Source organism: Carcharhinus amblyrhynchos, chromosome X, assembly GCF_965287045.1.
Source record: "Carcharhinus amblyrhynchos chromosome X, sCarAmb.v2.hapA, whole genome shotgun sequence".
NCBI lineage: Eukaryota > Metazoa > Chordata > Chondrichthyes > Carcharhiniformes > Carcharhinidae > Carcharhinus > Carcharhinus amblyrhynchos.
In genome coordinates this window covers 8,048,593-8,067,909 of record NC_137359.1, presented here as the reverse complement: position 1 = coordinate 8,067,909, position 19,317 = coordinate 8,048,593, and the positions used below count along the sequence as shown (strand labels likewise).

The window sequence follows — 19,317 nt, the reverse complement described above, 5'->3', positions numbered from 1 at the left end:
ATTCTCTTCAATCCCTCCTTCAGAGTTTGCACAGCTCGTTCCGCTGGACCACTTGTATCCAGACGAAATGGCACAGATATACCTTTCCTGTCCGTGAATTCCTGAAACACCTCACTTGTGAACGGAGTCTCGTTTCCTGAAACGAACCAACGTGGTAACCCAGGGCTCGTGAAAATCTGACCGAGCTTCTGTTTTGTCACAGCAGCTGGAATATTGGTGCTCCTGCCCGTTTTGGATGCACGTCTATAATGAGCAAACACATAACGATTCAGGAGAAGTCCCTTGAAGCTGACATGTTGTCTGGATCACAGCCGATCAGGCCATTCCCAAGAAAATCATCAATTCTTATCCAGTTACGCAGCCCATCCTGGTTATACACAATCCAATCAGCATGGTTATAGACTATATATTGGTCCAAATAAATTAGTATCTGGGCATCATGGGGCTTTGTGATCACCTCATGAACAGATCGATGCCCCCATTGTGATATTTCCCAGATTATCTGCCATCCTTGGGCTTTCCTTGTCCTCTTTTGAGGTCAAACCAAGGTCAAACCCAAATTACATTAGGACAAAGTAAAAGGGCAGCTCCCCGAAACGAAGGAGAACGGCCCCGAACAAAAACAAAAGTACAAAGGAAACTTAAAAACGTCAAATTAAAATGTGATTATTAGGGTCTATAACACACCCCAGCCCCTGCGGTGCCCAGTGGGCACAGAAGGCATCAACTGCGCCCACGGACACCACATGCTCCCACTCCAGGGACACCTGGCCGCAAACATAGCCACGGTAGAGGGGCAGACAGTCAGGATGGACGCCCCCACCCCCCCCCGCCCCCCCCCAGTCGCCCGCTGCCTGGACCTATTGATGGGGCGTCTCACCAGGCCCAGGTTCACGAGGAGGTCCACATCCCGACCCTCTCCTCTCCGCACCGGGTGTCTTACGTAGACTTCCTTCGTTTGAACTGGAGTGGGAATCAAAGTTCTCAAATGGATGTCAGCACCCTTTAATCTAATGACCACACACAGTCTGGGAATCATTTCTATTCAATACTCTCTCATTTTAAACACTTTTCTTCAGCATCCAATCCCAATATTTTCCTGTTCATTGTGTTAATTGGCGTCCAGGAATAAATCTTTGCGCAGATTTAACCCAAGATCAATCCAACACAGAACTGGGCAGAATCATTTCGCATGTCCCAAATTTTAAATAACCATTACAAATTAAAACTCTCATTCTCACATGTGTAAATTGTATCTGGATTAAAATTCCCACCTGTTCAGTACAATATCGCGGACTCACGTCTCTGGTCAGTAAATGTAGCTCTAAATTCATAATTTTTGAAAAAAAAAACTTTATTGATCAAAAATCTGTCTGATTTAAATCACAGACAGAAAATCTCAAAGGTTGGACCATTGATCCCACAACTATCATCCATACACAAAGCAGAGAAACTTAGCCTGTGCTTTAAGACAATAACCAAAGTGAATTCCTTAAAATGTTCTTGTGGCCTTGGAGGGAGTGCAGAGGAGGTTCACGAGGCTGATATCGGAGATGAGGGGGTTGGACTATGAAGAGAGACTAAATAGACTGGGTCTGTACTCGTTGGAGTTTAGAAGGGATGAGGGGGAATCTTATAGAGACGTATAAGATAATGAAGGGGACGGATAGGGTAGAGGTAGAGAGATTCTTCCCGCTCAGAAAGGACAGTAGGACTAGAGGGCACAGCCTCAAGATAAGGGGGGGGCGGTTTAGATCAGAGTTGAGGAGGAACTTCTTCACTCAAAGGGTGGTGAATCTCTGGAATTCTCTGCCCGTTGAAGTGGTGGAGGCTACCTCGCTAAATATATTTAAGTCACGGGTAGATAGATTTCTGATAGACAAGGGAATTAAGGGTTATGGGGAGAAAGCGGGAAAGTGGAACTGATCCACTTCAGATCAGCCATGATCTTATTGAATGGCGGGGCAGGCTCGAAGGGCTAGATGGCCTACTCCTGCTCCTATTTCTTATGTTCTTATTGTGGCTCGCTTCTGAAACTTCCAGAAATGCCTTTAATTAAAGATAAGGTTAATTTTCCAGAAGGATAAATCTCAACAAATGGAGCCCAAAACAATGACAAAACTCATCTGCAAACGTCCATATAAAACAAAACCCAGTTTTCACAGCTTGTAAGTTTCAAACAAGGAATCCTCAGCGTTCTCTCTCTGTTATAGCTTCTTAAAGCAACAGAGTTGTACAAGCTCACAACGCCTTGTTTAAAATAGGATACAGAATCCTTCATTCGCCTTCATTGTAACTTTTTTAAGCCAACTTCCAAGGCCTGATTTTATAGTTCATTTAAAATTCCAAACGTGTCAGCACCTGCAAAATCTTTTTATTTTTCTGGGGCTGTGGCGACAACAAGCTAAAATTCTCAGAGTTCGTCCACATTCCGCCAGGCTATGCTTAAAGTTTCCACGTTTAACTGGTTCTCATAAATCCTCAATTGTAAACTAGACACAGGAGTTGCTGGGTGATTTAAAAAGAAATCGTCCGGTTGTTGAAAGGGTTAACTTTTCTAAAAGGGGTGGGAGTGAGCAGAAAAAAAACTGGGGCACAATTACACCACTTTTCATAACTTTAAACAAACAACAAAAATCTAACAGCAAAACAAACTTGACTTTAAACTTCATCGATTAATTTTTTTTGTCATATTCGTCAACCTAATTATTTTAACTTGATCAGTTTTTGTTCGGGCTGGGTAACTTCCGTTCTTTTAACTGGTTAACTCATTTCGTTAATGGCCTTGGAGAATCAGAACCCAGACCTTATCATCCTCTTTATAAGACCCTTGTCAGACCCCACTTAGAGTACTGTGCGCAGTTCTGGTCGCCTCACTACAGGAGGGATGTGGAAGCTATCGAGAGGGTGCAGAGAAGATTTATAAGGATGTTGCCTGGATTGGGTGGCATGCCTTATGAGGATAGGTTGAGGGAGCTAGGTCTCTTCTCCCTGGAGAGACGAAGGATGAGAGGTGACTGGATAGAGATTTATAAGATGTTGAGAGGTATAGATAGGGTGGATTCTCGGAGGCTATTTCCCAGGGCTGAAATGGTCACTACGAGAGGACACAGGTTTAAGGTGCTGGGGAGCAGGTACAGAGGAGATGTTAGGGGTAAGTTTTTCACTGAAAGGGTAGTGAGTGAGTGGAATCGTCGGTGGTGATGGAGGCGAACTCGTTGGGGTCTTTTAAGAGACTTCTGGATGAGTACATGGGATTTAATGGGATTGGGAGTTATAGATAGGCCTAGTAGGTGGGGATAGGATCGGTGCAACTTGTGGGCCGAAGGGCCTGTTTGTGCTGTAGTTTTCTATCCTCAACCTTTTATTCCTCTTGCCAGCACTCCTCTGTTTTGCAGGAAGGTCTCGGGGATTCTAATCAGACCAAATCATCTTATCATAAACGTAAAAATACTGGAATCGGAAACAACAAAATGCTGGAAAATCTCAGCAGGTCTGACAGCATCTATGGAGAGAGAATAGAACCAATGTTTCCGGTCTGGATGACATTTCTTATGAACTGTCATCCAGACGTGAAACGTTGACTCTATTCTCTGATCGTTTTATCAAGTCCCTACAGCTCTTCTCAGAACTTTATAATAAAATAATATAAACAATGCCCCAGGACACTTTTTAACTTCTTAACCAACTACCTTCCACTGTTTGTTGGATGGTCCTTTTTACAGATTCGGGTCTCTCAGCCGCCGAACACCAGCCGCTCCTGGAATGAGTTTCATTCTAACGCAGTCCGAGTAAATATTCTCACCAGGTTCTCCGTCGAGGCCCTGCTAAGCAGCTTTAACGGTCGGTGATTACAGAAACTGAGCAGTCACGGGAATGTGGTCAAGATCGTCCAGTCCCATAATGCTTGTGACAGTATAGAACGTAGGAACCCTTCGGCCCATCGAGTCTGCACCGAACACAATTCCACCCAGACCCTACCCCCATATCCCTACACATTTACCCGCTAATCCCTCTAACCTACACATCCCTGGATACTAAGGGGCAATTTCTTAGCGTGACCAATCAACCTAACCCGCACATCTTTGGACTGTGGGAGGAAACCGGAGCACCCGGAGGAAACCCACGCAGACACGGGGAGAATGTGCAAACTCCACACAGACAGTGACCCGAGCCGGGAATCGAACCCAGGAGCTGTGAAGCAGCAGGGCTAACCCGCTGTGCTACCGTGCTGCCCAATTGTGTACACTCACAATATCTTCAGAACAGAAATTAAACACTCCCATTTGATTTCAGGTATGAATATGTTCTGTTCGTTTGTTCTTTATTGCTGATGTCATGCTGCAGTCGTTCTCCTTGGAGCAAAGGAGGTTGAGGGGAGATATGAGTTGAGGGGGTTGAGCTATGAGGAGAGGCTGAATAAACTAGGCTTGTACTCGTTAGAGTTTAGAAGAATGAGGGGAGATCTCATTGAGACGTATAAGATGATGAATGGGATGGATAGGATAGAGGTGGAGAGACTCTTCCCGCTCAAAAAAGACAGTAGGACTAGGGGGCACAGCCTCAAGATAAAGGGGAGGCGGTTTAGAACGGAGTTGAGGAGGAACTTCTTCACTCAAAGGGTGGTGAATCTCTGGAATTCTCTGCCCGTTGAAGTGGTGGAGGCTGCCTCGCTAAATATTTTTAAGACGCGGGTTGATGGGTTTTTGATAAGAGAGGGGATTAAGGGTTATGGGGAGAGGGCGGGAATGTGGAACTGAGCCACGACAGATCAGCCATGATCTTATTGAATGGCGGGGCAGGCTCGAAGGGCTAGATGGCCTACTCCTGCTCCTATTTCTTATGTTCTTATATGATCGAGGTGGACAAGATTCTGACAGGTTTAGATAAAGGTGGACAAAGAAAATCTCATTAGCTGATGGGACAAGGTTGAGTGGCGGGGGGGGGGACATAGATTTAAGGTTTTGGGTCAGAGATACAGGTGGGGGGATGTGAAGAGGAATATTTTGATGCAGCGAACGGTAATGACCTGGAACTCACTGCCTACAAGGGTGGAGGAAGTGGGGACAATGAAGAATTAGAATGGAAATTGGATGGGCATTTGGGGTATTTCCAAACAGAAATTCTGACTAAGTATCTCTGAACTTCCTAACACCCTGTCACTCTGTGATCCTTGTGAATCATAGAATCCTACAGTGCAGAAAGAGGCCCTTTGGCCCATCGAGTCTGCACCAAACACTATCCCCCCCAGGCCCTACCCCCATATCCCTACATATTATACCCACTAATCCCTCTAACCTACACATCCCCTGGATACTATGGGGCAATTTCTTAGCATGGCCAATCAACCTAACCCGCACATCTTTGGACTGTGGGAGGAAACCCGTGCAGACACGAGGAGAATGTGCAAACTCCACACCCCGAGCCGGGAATCGAACCCAGGACCCTGGAGCTGTGAAGCAGCAGTGCTAACCCACTGTGCCACCGTGCCGCCCATGAAATTTGAAACCAATTATTCGCCACAATGATCAGTCCACACTGGAGGCAAAGTCACAAGACCAGTCCAACAGTAAGAAACCCACTGCCCCTCCCCATTGACCAACTCTGAGAATGAACAAAGTGCAGTCCTGGATGTAACTGAGAGCAGAAACAAATAACAGCAGAATCCAACCCCTGGAATCACTCGTGAACTTGTTGGTGTCTCAGCAGCTGGGATGAAACTCTGAATCCCTTCCCACACTGAGAGCAGGTGAATGGCCTCTCCCCGGTGTGAACTCGCTGGTGTGTCCGCAAGTTGGATAACTGAGTGAATCCCTTCAAGCACTGAGAGCAGGTGAACGGCCTCTCCCCAGTGTGAACGCGCTGGTGTGCCCGCAGGCTGGATAAGTCAGTGAACGCCTTCCCACAGTGAGAGCAGGTGAACGGCCTCTCCCCAGTGTGAACTCGCTGGTGTGTCTGCAGGCTGGATGACTGAGTGAATCCCTCCCCACACTGAGAGCAGGTGAATGGCCTCTCCCCTGTGTGAACTCGCTGGTGTCTCTGCAGGTGGGATAACAGAGTGAATCCCTTCCCACAACGAGAGCAGGTGAATGGCCTCTCCCCAGTATGAACTCGCTGGTGTGCCCGCAGATTTGATAACCGAGTGAATCCCTTCCCACACTGAGAGCAGGGGAATGGCCTTTCTCCTGTGTGAATACGTCGATGAGCATCCAGCTCTGATGGGAAACTGTATCCCTTCCCACAGTCCGCACATTTCCACGGTTTCTCCATGTTTTGTGTTTCCTTGTTTCTCTACAGTTCAGACAGTCTACACTCGGACCACAAGTACGGTCTCTCCCCACTGTGAATGCTGAAATGTATTTTCAGGCTGTGTAACCGGTTAAAGCTCTTTTCCACAGTCAGTGCACTGGAACACCCTCACTCAGGTGTGCGTGCGTGTCTCGGTGCTTTTCCAGTCACGCTGATGGTTAAAATCTTCTGTCGAACAGAGAAACATTTCTCCTTCTATATTCAAAGGTTGATAATATTCGGGTCAAGATGAATTGAGTGACCAAGTCAGATGTCGCGATGTTTGATTTGAGATTTCTGTCTGTAAACCTTCACCTTCTGATATCCTGTAAAAGGAGCTTACAAAAGTCATCACTGTCAGTACAGGGTAGACATTCAGAACAGACAATTCTCGTTTCTATGGAACATTCCTTCCTCTCTTATTCTCCAAAAGTTGTAAATCTCCATCCTACACACTCTCCCTCCATTCTCACTCTGCTGTATCTAATATTCACCCTCCCAGTTCTCCTGAAAGTGCAGATTGGGTCCGACTGACAGATCCACGCTCACTGCTTCCTGTCCAGCACACAGGAATCATAAGAAGTAGGAGCTGCAGTCAGCAATTAGGCCCATTGAGTCTGCTCAGCCATTCAATCAGATTATTGCCTCAGCACTGTTTATCCCACACTATCCGCCGTATCCCTTGATATGTTCAGTATCTAGAAACCTATCAGTCCGTCTCTTGAAAATTCTTGATGACTGAGGCTCCACAGTCCTCAGGGGTAAAGAATTCCAAAACTTCATGACATCCTTGAGTGAAGAAATCCCTCCTCATCTTAGCTTTCTCCCCATTTTCCAGCCTGTTCCGCATAATTCTTGGCTCCCTTGTCATTCAAAAATCTGTCTAACTCATCCTTGAATATAGAAGGAGAAATGTTTCTCTGTTCTGTCTGCTACAGAAGATTTTAACCATCAGCGTGACTGTAAAAGCACCGAGACACACACGCACACCTGAGTGGGGGTGTTCCAGTGCACTGACTGTGGAAAGAGCTTTAACCAGTTACACAGCCTGAAAATACATTTCAGCACTGGAAGATACATCTAGATATGAAAATTCTCTGAGGGGAGAGATTACTGGAAATATATAACATTGCCACAGTCCAATATTATACAGCTAGATATAATAAATCCATTTTATCACAGAGCCGTAAATATTATATCTAATCTGTATCATACAACATGTTTCTGTCCTATATCAATTTACTATCCCCTTTAATATATTTGAGAAATTAGATGGGCACCCGAAGGAAATAGACTTGGAGGGGAATGTGAAAATAGAAATGGAATGGGACTGATTGGATTGTTGATACAGAATCAGCAAGGACTGGAGTCACCGAATGGACTCTTTCTGTGCTGTAAGTCAACAATTCTCCCCAGAATGAGAAAAGAAATGGAAAGGGGGAGAAAAGAAAGTGTTTAACTCACAGATGTTGACGACAGGAGGAAGTCTGAGACTGTCTGAAACTCCATCTTCATTCAAACAGACAGGAGCAGCAGCTTTGCTGGGCATGAATGAACAGGGGAACACACTCATTGCCCAACTTCCGCATTCAGACAATCCAGGAACCCTGATTGGCTGGAGGACCAGCGTGCTTACGGTCCTCCAGAGTTCCCATTGGCCAACACCTCAGCATGACGGTCAGGGGGCGTGGGCTATACTCCGGACATGCGCAGCTTACCTCTCTCCCTTGGACATGCGCAGTCCCTGCCTGAGGAGGAGGGGCGAAGACCGAGTGGCTTCTCGGTCTGGCCGGTTGCCTGGACCCGGGGGGGTGGGGCGGGGCTTCTGTGCGCCGGGCCTGCGCACTGGAACCCGGAGACGTCCGCTGTGGATCCTATTGGCTGATTCAGACAGGGCTCTATTGTGACGTTAGAATGCAGCGGTTGGCCAATCAGATGAGATAAAAGTAAATTCCTGCAGATGCTGGAATCTGAAACCAAGAGAGGAAATGCTGGAAAATCTCAGCAGGTCTGGCAGCATCTGGAAGGAGAGAATGCAATAGACCAGATGAAAAAGATGCAAGTGAAACACTGCTTAACCTGGAATTTGGTCTATTACATTCGCTGCTCCCAATGTGCTCTCCCCTGTATCAGAGAGACCAAATGTTGACTGGGTGACCACTTTGCTGAGCACTTTCAGTCTGTGTGCAGTCAGGACCCTGACCTACTTGCTGTTTGTTATTTTAACACACCATCCTGCTCCCACACCCACATACCTGTCCTTGGCCTGCTGCAATGTAAAAAGTCTGACAACACCAGGTTTTAGTCCAACCTATTTATTTGATAATATACTCACAAACTCTCCATTCACCTGACAAAGAGGCAGTCCCCTCGAAAGCTTGTGAGTATATTATCAAATAAATCGGTTGGACTAAAACCTGGTGTTGTCAGACTTTTTACTGTGTTTACGCCAGTCCAACGCCGGCATACCCACATCACTGCTGCAATGTTCCAGTGAAGCTCAACACAAACTGGAGGACCTCATCTTCTGGCTAGGCACGTTACAACCTTCCCGTCTCAACATTGATTACCTCTAACCCATCCCAGCGCTTTTATTTTCATTTTATTCATTTTTTAACTGTTCTCTATCTTTTATCTCTTTATTTTTCTTTTCCCTCTTTTATCCCCCATTGCTTCCCCTTTCCTCTCCACCACCCCCCCCCCCCTCCGCATCTTCATTTGATTCCTATTGGCGGATTCAGGCAGGGCTACATTGGGACATCACTGCAGAATTTGGCCAATGAGCTTCAGACTAAAACGTCCTCCTCTGGGCAACATCTGGGAGGAAATGAATGTCTCCCCCTTTCCATTTCTTTTCTCATTCTGGGGAGAATTGGGGACTTGCAGCAACTGAAGGGAAAGGAAGTGAATCCAGTCTGTATATTCCACACATATTTAATCCAGTCATGTAGACATACCTGTCTGGCAGCCTGATTTCCAGCTCTCTGTGTCCAGGACAGGAAGAGGTGAGCATGGATGAATCTGTCAATCAGCACCTTCAGGAGAATTGGGAGGGCGAATATTAGATACAGCAGAGTGAGAATGGAGGGAGAGTGTGTGGGATGGAGATTTACTTTGGGGAATGAGAGAGGAAAGAATGTTGCATAGGATACCTGGGTAACATACTCTGTCAGAGAATTGGTGCAGGCTTGGTGTCCTGAATGTCCTTCTGCGCTGCAGGGGTTCTATGCAACTATAATTGTTTGTAATTTCTATCCTGGACTGACTGTGTTAGAACGTAAGAAATAGGAGCAGGAGTAGGCCATCTAGCCCCTCGAGCCTGCCCCGCCATTCAATAAGATCATGGCTGATCTGAAGTGGATCAGTTCCACTTTCCCGCCTGCTCCCCATAACCCTTAATTCCCTTGTCTATCAGAAACCTATCTACCCGTGACTTAAATATATTCAGCGAGGCAGCCTCCACCACTTCAACGGGCAGAGAATTCCAGAGATTCACCACCCTTTGAGTGAAGAAGTTCCTCCTCAACTCTGTTCTGAACTCTCTTATTTTGAGGCTGTGTCCTCTAGTTCTGGTTTCCTTTCTAAGTGGGAAGAATCTCTCTACCTCTACCCTATCTAGCCCCTTCATTATCTTATACGTCTCTATAAGATCCCCCCCTCAGCCTTCTAAACTCCAACGAGTACAGACCCAGTCTATTCAATCTCTCCTCATAAGCTAACCCCCTCATCTCCGGTATCAGCCTAGTGAACCTTCTCTGTACTCCCTCCAAGGCCAATATATCCTTTCGCAAATACGGGGACCAAAACCGCACACAGAACTCCAGTGTTGGTTTTTGGAATCTTTCACAGGATATAGGATGTGGTGTTAAGCCAAAATTTGAGAGTCACCCCACTCATTGGCACATGAATCCCGTTGGCTTTTGAATCTGCAAGGAAAATATTTATTGGTTTTCTCTTAGAAAGGAAAGAAATGTTTTAATATTTTCCAATTTGGCAGGCAAAACACCAAGACACACACACCTGTTATCTACAAAGAACAGCGCAGCACAGGAAACAGGCCCTTTGGCCCTACAAGCCCGTGCCGGCCATTTTAACACACTCAGTCAGTGCCTTACTCGAGTCTTACATTGCTCGTTGACGAGCACCTCTAGTGGAACTCCACAATGAAGAGGATGCAAATTTAGGGATTTGTATGCACGCCAGATTAAGGGAGATCCAATTCAGGGACAATTTATTGACACCAATCAGCCTAAAAAGCTCGGTTTTGGGATGTGGGAGGAAATCGGAGTATCCGGAGAAAACCCACGGGGAGAATGTGCAAACTCCCACAGACATTGATCCAAGCCGGAGATCCGATCCGGGTCCCTGTAACTGCACAGCATCAAGTTGCACAGTAGGGAGGTCTTGCTGCAGCTGTATAGGGCATTGGTGAGGCCGCAGCTGGAGTACTGTGTGCAGTTTTGGGCGCCGCACCTGCGCAAGGATATTTTGGCCCTGGAGGGAGTGCAGAGGAGGTTTACTAGGCTGATACCGGAGTTGAGGGGATTGAGCTATGAGGAGAGGCTGAATAAACTAGGCTTGTACTCGTTAGAGTTTAGAAGAATGAGGGGAGATCTCATTGAGACGTATAAGATGATGAATGGGATGGATAGGATAGAGGTGGAGAGACTCTTCCCGCTCAAAAAAGACAGTAGGACTAGGGGGCACAGCCTCAAGATAAAGGGGAGGCGGTTTAGAACGGAGTTGAGGAGGAACTTCTTCACTCAAAGGGTGGTGAATCTCTGGAATTCTCTGCCCGTTGAAGTGGTGGAGGCTGCCTCGCTAAATATTTTTAAGAAGCGGGTTGATGGGTTCTTGATAAGAGAGGGGATTAAGGGTTATGGGGAGAGGGCGGGAAAGTGGAACTGAGCCACAACAGATCAGCCATGATCTTATTGAATGGCGGGGCAGGCTCGAAGGGCTAGATGGCCTACTCCTGCTCCTATTTCTTATGTTCTTATGTTCTTAAATGATTCTTAAACGCATTAAAAATGTGGCGTTTGACAAATGTAAATATTGAAAAGAAATGCTGAAACCAAAAGAAATCATTTGGCATTGTCTGTTTAAAAAAGCATGTATCTTTGTGCTTGGGATTTTAAACTGCGGAAAACAGGCTGCAAAAATCAACTTTGCAACAATTGTATTCAGCGCCAGAGTTCCAGCATACAAAACAGGTTTTTGAGTTGGACCAATGATTTTAAATCCAGACAAGGGGAGATGACAGTCAGAGTCTGCTTGCCACTTCTTGGGGGAGTGGGGGGGAGGAAGAGAGTAGGTGAATCTCTGATATGAAACACTGAGGTTTAAAGTATGTCTTCATCAAATAGAACAAAGAACAAAAACAGCCCGGGAAACAGGCCCTTCGGCCCAACGAGCCCGCGCCGCCATCTCAACACCACCAGTCCCCCCCCTCCACCCATGACCCTCATCCAATGTTTTATGGCCATCCACATTGAGGGAAACTAATTTAGGGACAATTTATTCCTGCCAATCAGCCTAATAGCACATCTTTGGGGTGTGGGAGGAAACCGGAGCACCCGGAGAAAACCCACGCAAGCACGGGGAGAATGCGCAAACTCCCACAGACACCGGCCCAAATCCATGTGTCTGCACAGCAATCAGTGATAGTCACTGAGCTGTCGTCTTGCCCAGTATCTGGTCCAGTTTAGGCACACACTAACCACATGAAGCACTAGGCCAATCTCGAACAACCAAGAGCAGCCCCAGTATGACCCATCGCGTGCATGCCCCTTGTTGGACACAAGGTGGACCGACTTAAAACCTGTGAATGAAAAAGAGAAAAAAAAACATTATTATTGTACCATATCCATTTACCTTACCAGGGACGCCCCAATGCTAATGACCCTTATTTAAAACAATCTCCTATATCCACCCATCCCCAATCGGCACAGAAAAGGTCCAACCAGATGGAACCTGTAAGGCCAAGGATCAACGACCTGGGGATTGGAATAAAATCCACGGGAGGTAAAGAGGTCAGAGCGGACTCAACCACAGCAGGAGTGGTCATTTTGGATTCTACATTTGGCACTTTCTGCCACGTTATCTCGGGAATGTAAGTCAAAGCTTGCAGAGGGACTTGGACCAACTGGAAAAGTGGGCTGAAAAAATGGCAAATGGAATTTAACGCAGACAAGTGTGAGGTATTGCAAAGTAGAACATACAGGGTAAATGGTAGGACTCTGAAGAGTGCAGTTGAACAGAGGGATCTGGGAATACAGGTACAGAATTCCCTAAAAGTGACGTCACAGGTGGATAGGGTCGTAAAGAGTGCTTTTGGTACATTGGCCTTTATACATTGGAGTATCGAGTATAAAAGGTTGGAGTGTTATGGTAAGGTTGTATAAGGCATTGGTGAGGCCGAATTTAGAGTATTGTGTCCAGTTTTGGTCACCTAGTTACAGGAAGGATGTAAATAAGGTTGAAAGAGTGCAGAGAAAGTTCACAAGGATGTTGCCGGGACTTGAGAAGCTGAGTTACAGAGAGAGATTGAATAGGTTAGGACTTTATTCCCTGGAGTGTAGAAGAATGAGGGGAGATTTGATAGAGGTGTATAAGGTGAGATGGGTATAGATAGAGTGAATGCAAGCAGGCTTTTTCCACTGAGGCTAGGGGACAAAAAAAACCAGAGGGCATGGGTTAAGGGGGAAAAGTTCAAAGGGAATATTAGGGGGGCTTCTTCACACAGGGAGTGGTGGGAGTGTGGAATGAGCTGCCGGATAAATGCGGGCTCACTTTTAACATTTAAGATGGGTTCATGGATGAGAGGGGTGTGGAGGGATATGGTTCAAATGCAGGTCAGTGGGACTAGGCAGAAAAATGGTTCAGCACAAACAAGAAGGTGCCAAAAGGCCTGTTTCTGAGCTGTAATGTGCTATGGTTTCTAATAGGCATAAAAGCTGCATTTGGAAAATGTAGATATACAAAGGGACCCTGGAGGCAGGTACACCAGTCTGTGAAAGCAAACATGCGGGTACAGCAAGCAGTTAGAAAGAAAAATAATCTGTTGGCCTTCATTGCAAGATGGCTTGAATACAGGAGCAAGGAAGTCTTACTGCAGCTGCACGGGGCCTTGGTGAGACCGCACCTGGAGGATTGTGCACAGTTTTGGTTTTATATACTTGCCACAGAGGGAGTGCAGCCAAAGTTCACCAGATTGATTCGTAGGATGGCAGGATTGTTGTATGAGGAGAGATTGGTTCAACTGGGCCTGTATCCAACAGGGCTTCGAAGAATGTGTGGGATCTGATTGAATAGTATAAAATTCTAACACAGCTGTACGCAGAGATTTTGTTTCCTCCGACTGGGGAGTGTGAGAACAAAGGGTTACAGTGGGCGGCACGGTAGCACAGTGGTTAGCACTGCTGCTTCACAGCTCCAGGGTCCTGGGTTCGATTCCCAGCTCGGGTCACTGTCTGTGTGACCCACTATCAATCTCATCAGGAAAATGAAATATTTTTACTGATTAAAAGTTTATTAATGAAACAGAACATGGTTAAAACAAATCAGAAAATGACTTGAGCGAAAAGATGTTCTGGACACAAATGGTTTCTGTTTAATTCATCTGTAGCCTGTTCCCTACCCTCTTTGTGGAACATCTGCGCTCAGTCCACAGGCATGACGCAGACCTTCCGCTTGTTTTTGGATTCACCACCTTGTTCTCACGCTCACATTTCTGTCCTTGGCAATGTTCCAGAGGAGGCCGACACAAGCTTGGCGAACAGCCCCTCATCGTCCGACGTGACCCTTTACAGCCTTCTGGACCCGACTCTGAGCTCGACAACTTCACACCCTCAACTCACTCCGTCACTGTGATTTGGATTACCTGGCAGGGGTGAAACCACGATCGAGCAGGTGATTCGCAGGACAAGGCCATCCCGTTGTACTGCGGGACGTCTTGCGGTAGCGGGGGAACTGCGTTCGCGCTCTCCCCTGAGAAAAGACTTTGGAGGCAACTCGGGGAGGGGGCGGCTGTCATCCAACTCGAGATGGCTGGAGGAGGACGAGGGTGTTTCGGAGCAGTGCAGGCTCTCTGTCAATTCAGAGTGGGTACTGGACCACTTTTTTCCAGCCAGAGACTCAATCCAGCACCTCTGAGAACTTAACACCTCTGATCTATGGCCTCACTTCGAGATGGCCAGTTCCAGGAGACATCTGTTTCTCCTCCAGTCCCAAGCACAGACGAGGAAACGGATAATAATAATGTGCGGAGTGCTCGTCTGTATCCTGTTTTGATATATTTTTGCTTCCAGTCAAAGTTATCCTTTACTCTGCCGTTGAACTCATTACATTTTTCCCTCTCTTTAGTTCTACATAAGAACATAAGAAATAGGAGCAGGAGTAGGCCATCTAGCCCTTCGAGCCTGCCCCGCCATTCAATAAGATCATGGCTGATCTGTCGTGGCTCAGTTCCACTTTCCCGCCCTCTCCCCATAACCCTTAATCCCCTCGCTTATCAAAAACCCATCAACCCGCGTCTTCTGAAGTAGAGGTACGTTGGACGTGAAATGTTAACTGTTTGTCTCTCCACGTACGCCACCAGACCTGCTGTGTTTTCCAGTTCTTTCCGTATTTATTTTAGGTCTACCTGTAGTGGCGAAAAGCACTATTTACTCTCCAGGATAAAATAAATGTTCTTCATCGGCTTTTGTGGATCATTCCAGTGGAAATGTGTCCCCCCCCAAGGCTCAAAGAGCATCAGCCCACTGGAAGCAAAGTTATGAGACCAGCCATTCCAATCGAAAGAAACCCTCTGATATTCCCACTTTACCAAGTGTCCAAACAAACATGGTTCAGTCCTTGATGTTATTAACCGTGAATGTCTGTATAGGCTGTGTATGTTTATTGATGTCTCTTTTCTCATCCGCAGGTGATTCGGTCCGCCTTGTTGTCCGACAAGGGGCATACACGCGGTGGGTCGTGCGAGGGCTGCTCTTGGATGTTGCTTCGAGAGTTGCCTAGTGCTTCACGTCTGTTAGTGTACGTTTAAACTGGACCAACTGATGGGCGACACGACAGCTCAGTGACTATCACTGTTTGCTGTGCAGATACAGGGACCCGGGTCGGATCTCCGACTTGGGCCGGTGTCTGTGGGAGTTTGCGCATTCTCCCCGTGCTTGCGTGGGTTTTCTCCGGGTGCTCCGGTTTCCTCCCACACCCCAAAGATGTGCTCTTAGGCTGATTGGTGTTAACAAATTGTCCCTAAATTAGACCTCCCTTAATCTGGCGCACATATAATTCTCTAAATTTGCACCCCCTTTATTGTGGAGTGCAAGAATAGACAAAAGTCAGGCCTCACTTGGAGTACTGTGCGCAGTTCTGGTCGCCTCACTACAAGAAGGATGTGGAAGCTATTGAGAGGGTGCAGAGGAGATTTACAAGGATGTTGCCTGGACTGGGAGGCATGCCTTATGAAGATAGGTTGAGGGAACTGGGACTCTTCTCCCTGGAGAGACGAAGGTTGAGAGGCGACCTGATAGAGGTTTATAAAATGTTGAGAGGGATAGGGTGGATTCTCAGAGGCTATTTCCCCAGGTTGAAATGGTCGCTACGAGAGGACACAGATTTAAGGTGCGGGGAGGAAAGTACAGAAGTGATGTTAGGGGTAAGTTTTTCACTCAGAGGGTGGTGAGTGAATGGAATCGGCTGCCGTCAGTGGTGGTGGAGGCGAACTCGCTGGGGTCTTTTAAAAGACTTCTGGATGAGTATATGGGATTTAATGGGATTGGGGGTTATAGATAGGTCTATAGATTGGTAGGTGTTGATGTGATCGGCGCAACTCGTGGGCTGAAGGGCCTGTTTGTGCTGTAGTGTTCTATGTTCTAAAAGTCATAGGTAGAAGGATTGGAATGAGGCACTCACTGAGTGTTAGAATGGGCGGCACAGCCTTGTAGGGCCGACGGGCCTGTTTCCTGTGCTGTGTTGTTCTTTGTAACAGCAGCAAAAACAGCAGAATCTAATTCCTGCAGTCACTCGTGAATGCGTCGGTGTCTCTGCAGGTGGGACGACTGAGTGAATCCCTTTCCACAGTCACTGCAGGCGAACGGTCTCTCCCCAGTGTGAACACGCTGGTGTCTCAGCAGGCTGGAAGACTGACTGAATCCCTTCCCGCACCCAGGGCAGGTGAACGGCCACTCCCTGGTGTGAACTCGCTGGTGCGCGCGCAGGTTAGACGACGTTCTGAATCTCTTTGCGCAGCGCAAGCAGCCGAACGGCCTCTCCTCGGTGTGAACGCGCCGATGGATCGTCAGCTCTGCCGCACTTTTGAAGTGCCTCCCGCAGTCAGCGCATTTAACGGGTCTCTCCTGGCTGTGAGTGAGAGCGTGTCGCTGCAGGTTGGACGACTGGGTGAATCCCTTGCCGCACTCGGAGCAGGTGAAGGGTCTCTCCCCGGTGTGAACGCGCTGGTGTCTCAGCAGGGTGGACGACTGCGTGTACCCCTTCCCACAGTCAGAGCAGGTAAAGGGTCTCTCTCCAGTGTGAACTTGCCGATGCTTCTTCAGCTGGGATGAACGGCCGAATCCCTTTCCACAGTGTGAGCAGCTGAATGCCCTCTCCCCGGTGTGAACTCGCTGGTGTTCCCGCAGGGTGGACAGCTTCCTGAACCGCTTTGCGCAGCGAGGGCAGCAGAACGGTCTCTCCTCGGTGTGAACGCGCCGGTGGGACACGAGTTCCCGAGAGCTTTTGAATCCGCTCCCGCAGTCAGAGCACTTAAAGGGTCTCTCCTGGGTGTGAGTGACGTGGTGTCTCAGCAGGCTGAATAACTGAGCAAACTGTTGCCCACACACAGAGCAGGCGAACGGTCTCTCTCCAGTGTGAACTCGCTGGTGTGTCCGCAGGTTGGACGACTCGCTGAATCCTTTCCCACACACAGGGCAGGCGAACGGCCTCTCCCCGGTGTGGCTGTGGTGGTGAGTTTCCAGAACAGATGGGGATCGGAATCCCTTCCCGCAGTCCCCACATTTCCACGGTTTCTCCATGGTGCGACGCTCCAGGTTCCACTGAGACAGAGTGCAGTCTTTCCCTGCTAAGAATGTCCCAATGTTTTCTCCAGGCTGTGAAACCGGTTGAAGCTCTTTGCACTGTCAGTGCGCTGGAACAGTCTCAGTCAGGTGCTTTTTCAGTCACACTGAGTATTAAAAGCCTGATGAAGCAGACAGAACCGAGAAACGTGTCAGACATAAAAGCTGATCATATTCAGGTCCCCATGACTCTGTTAGATCACAACTTGATGTTTTTAATTGGAGATTTCTATCTGTAAATCCTCCCCTCTGATATCCTTTAAAAGGAGTTTGCAAAAGGCGTCACTGTCAGTACAGAATAGAAATTCAGAACAGACAATTCTAGTTGTTTTTGCAGCACTATTTAACCTCCAATAAGCCTCCATCCCATACACACTCCCTCTATTTTACACACTCTCCTAATTCATCCTGATCAACAGAACCACGTGCGTTGCACCCTGCCCTGAGAACAAGGACCTGAAAATAGTTACCCTGGTAATAAATATGTTTACATTGCTGGAGTAATGATGTGTGTACTGCACAAAACCAGTACTGCTTGATCAGAGATGTGGGGTGTAAGGGGCGTAGTTAGAAGTGAGTGGTCGCGATCTCGAACTCCCAGCCTAAGATGATTTGTGACTTCAAAATGAAATTGGATGGACACGTGATGAAAATAAGGTTACACGGGAATGGGGCTGACTGGATTGTTCGACAAAGAGACAGCACGGACTCGAGTTACCGAATACACTGCTTCTGTGCTGTAATGATTCTATGATTGGAAATACAGCTACAGTACTGTATTACAAAACCAGAAATAACAATAAATGCACTTTATTAAGAACATAAGAAGTAGGAGCAGGAGTAGGCCATCTAGCCCTTCGAACCTGCCCCACCATTCAGTAAGATCATGGCTGATCTGAAGTGGCTCAGTTCCACTTTCCCGCTTTCTCCCCATAACCCTTAATCCCCTTGCCTACCAAAAACCTATCTACCCGTGACTTAAATATATTTAGCGAGGTAGCCTCCACCACTTCAACAGGCAGAGAATTCCAGAGATTCACCACCCTTTGAGTGAAGAAGTTCCTCTTCAACTCCGTTCTAATCTGCCCCCCCCCCTTATCTTGAGGCTGTGCCCTCTAGTCCTGCTGTCCTTTCTAAGCGGGAAGAACCTCTCTACCTCTACCCTATCCATCCCCTTCATTATTATTATTGAATCATATATATTTCTAATGTGTACCATATAACAACACTAGACATATCACTGTCCTATTTTAGTTTACTATCCCCTTGAATGTCAGCCATCTCCCGGGGAAATCAGCCCTTTAACAGGTGGTACAGTGGTTAGCACTGCTGCCTCACAGCTCCAGAGACTCAGGTTCAATTCTGGCCTAGGGTCACTGCTTGTGTGGAGTTTGCACATTCTCCCCATGTCTGCGTGGGCTTCCTCCCACAGTCCAAAGATGTGCGCTTTCGTTGACTGGCCATGATAATTGCCCCCGAGTGTCAGGGGGTATTAACAGGGTGAATATGGGGATGGGCCCTGGCTAGTAATCAGAGCAGGCTTAATGGGCCGAGTGGTCTCCTTCTGTACCGTAGGGATTTTATGAATTTATAATTGTAAATATTAGGAAAGAGACCATCCTTTTAGCCAGACAAATAAATGTGTTAAGCTGAGGGAGCAAAGGATGTCAATGCCTTTAAGAGAAAGACCTGGGCCAACCTCCCAGAGTCTGCACCCTCCCTGGATTCACTTCCTTTCCCTTCAGTTGCTGCAAGTCCCCAAATTCCTCCAGAATGAGAAAAGAAATGGAAAGGAGGAGAAAGAAAGTCTTTAACTCACGGATGTTGGAGACAGGAGGGAGTTGGAGCCTGTCTGAAGCTCAATCTTCATTCACACAAAGCCCGCGCTCTGATTGGCTGGAGGACCAGAGTTCTTCCGGTCCTCCAATATTTTCCATTCGTCAACACCGCA

General features: G+C 47.3%; 1 protein-coding gene across 1 annotated transcript in view; it reads right to left on the bottom strand.

Annotated features, from left to right (window-relative positions):
• Positions 1-19,317, bottom strand: part of LOC145361862 (uncharacterized) — a 66,951-nt gene that overhangs the window by 15,297 nt on the left and 32,337 nt on the right. The window contains exons 4-5 of the mRNA XM_080217848.1: positions 16,354-17,243; positions 5,696-6,226 (exon numbers count right to left, since the gene is read on the bottom strand). Coding sequence (XP_080073974.1) covers positions 5,696-6,226; positions 16,354-17,243 — 1,421 coding nt within the window. The remainder of the gene's footprint in view (positions 1-5,695; positions 6,227-16,353; positions 17,244-19,317) is intronic.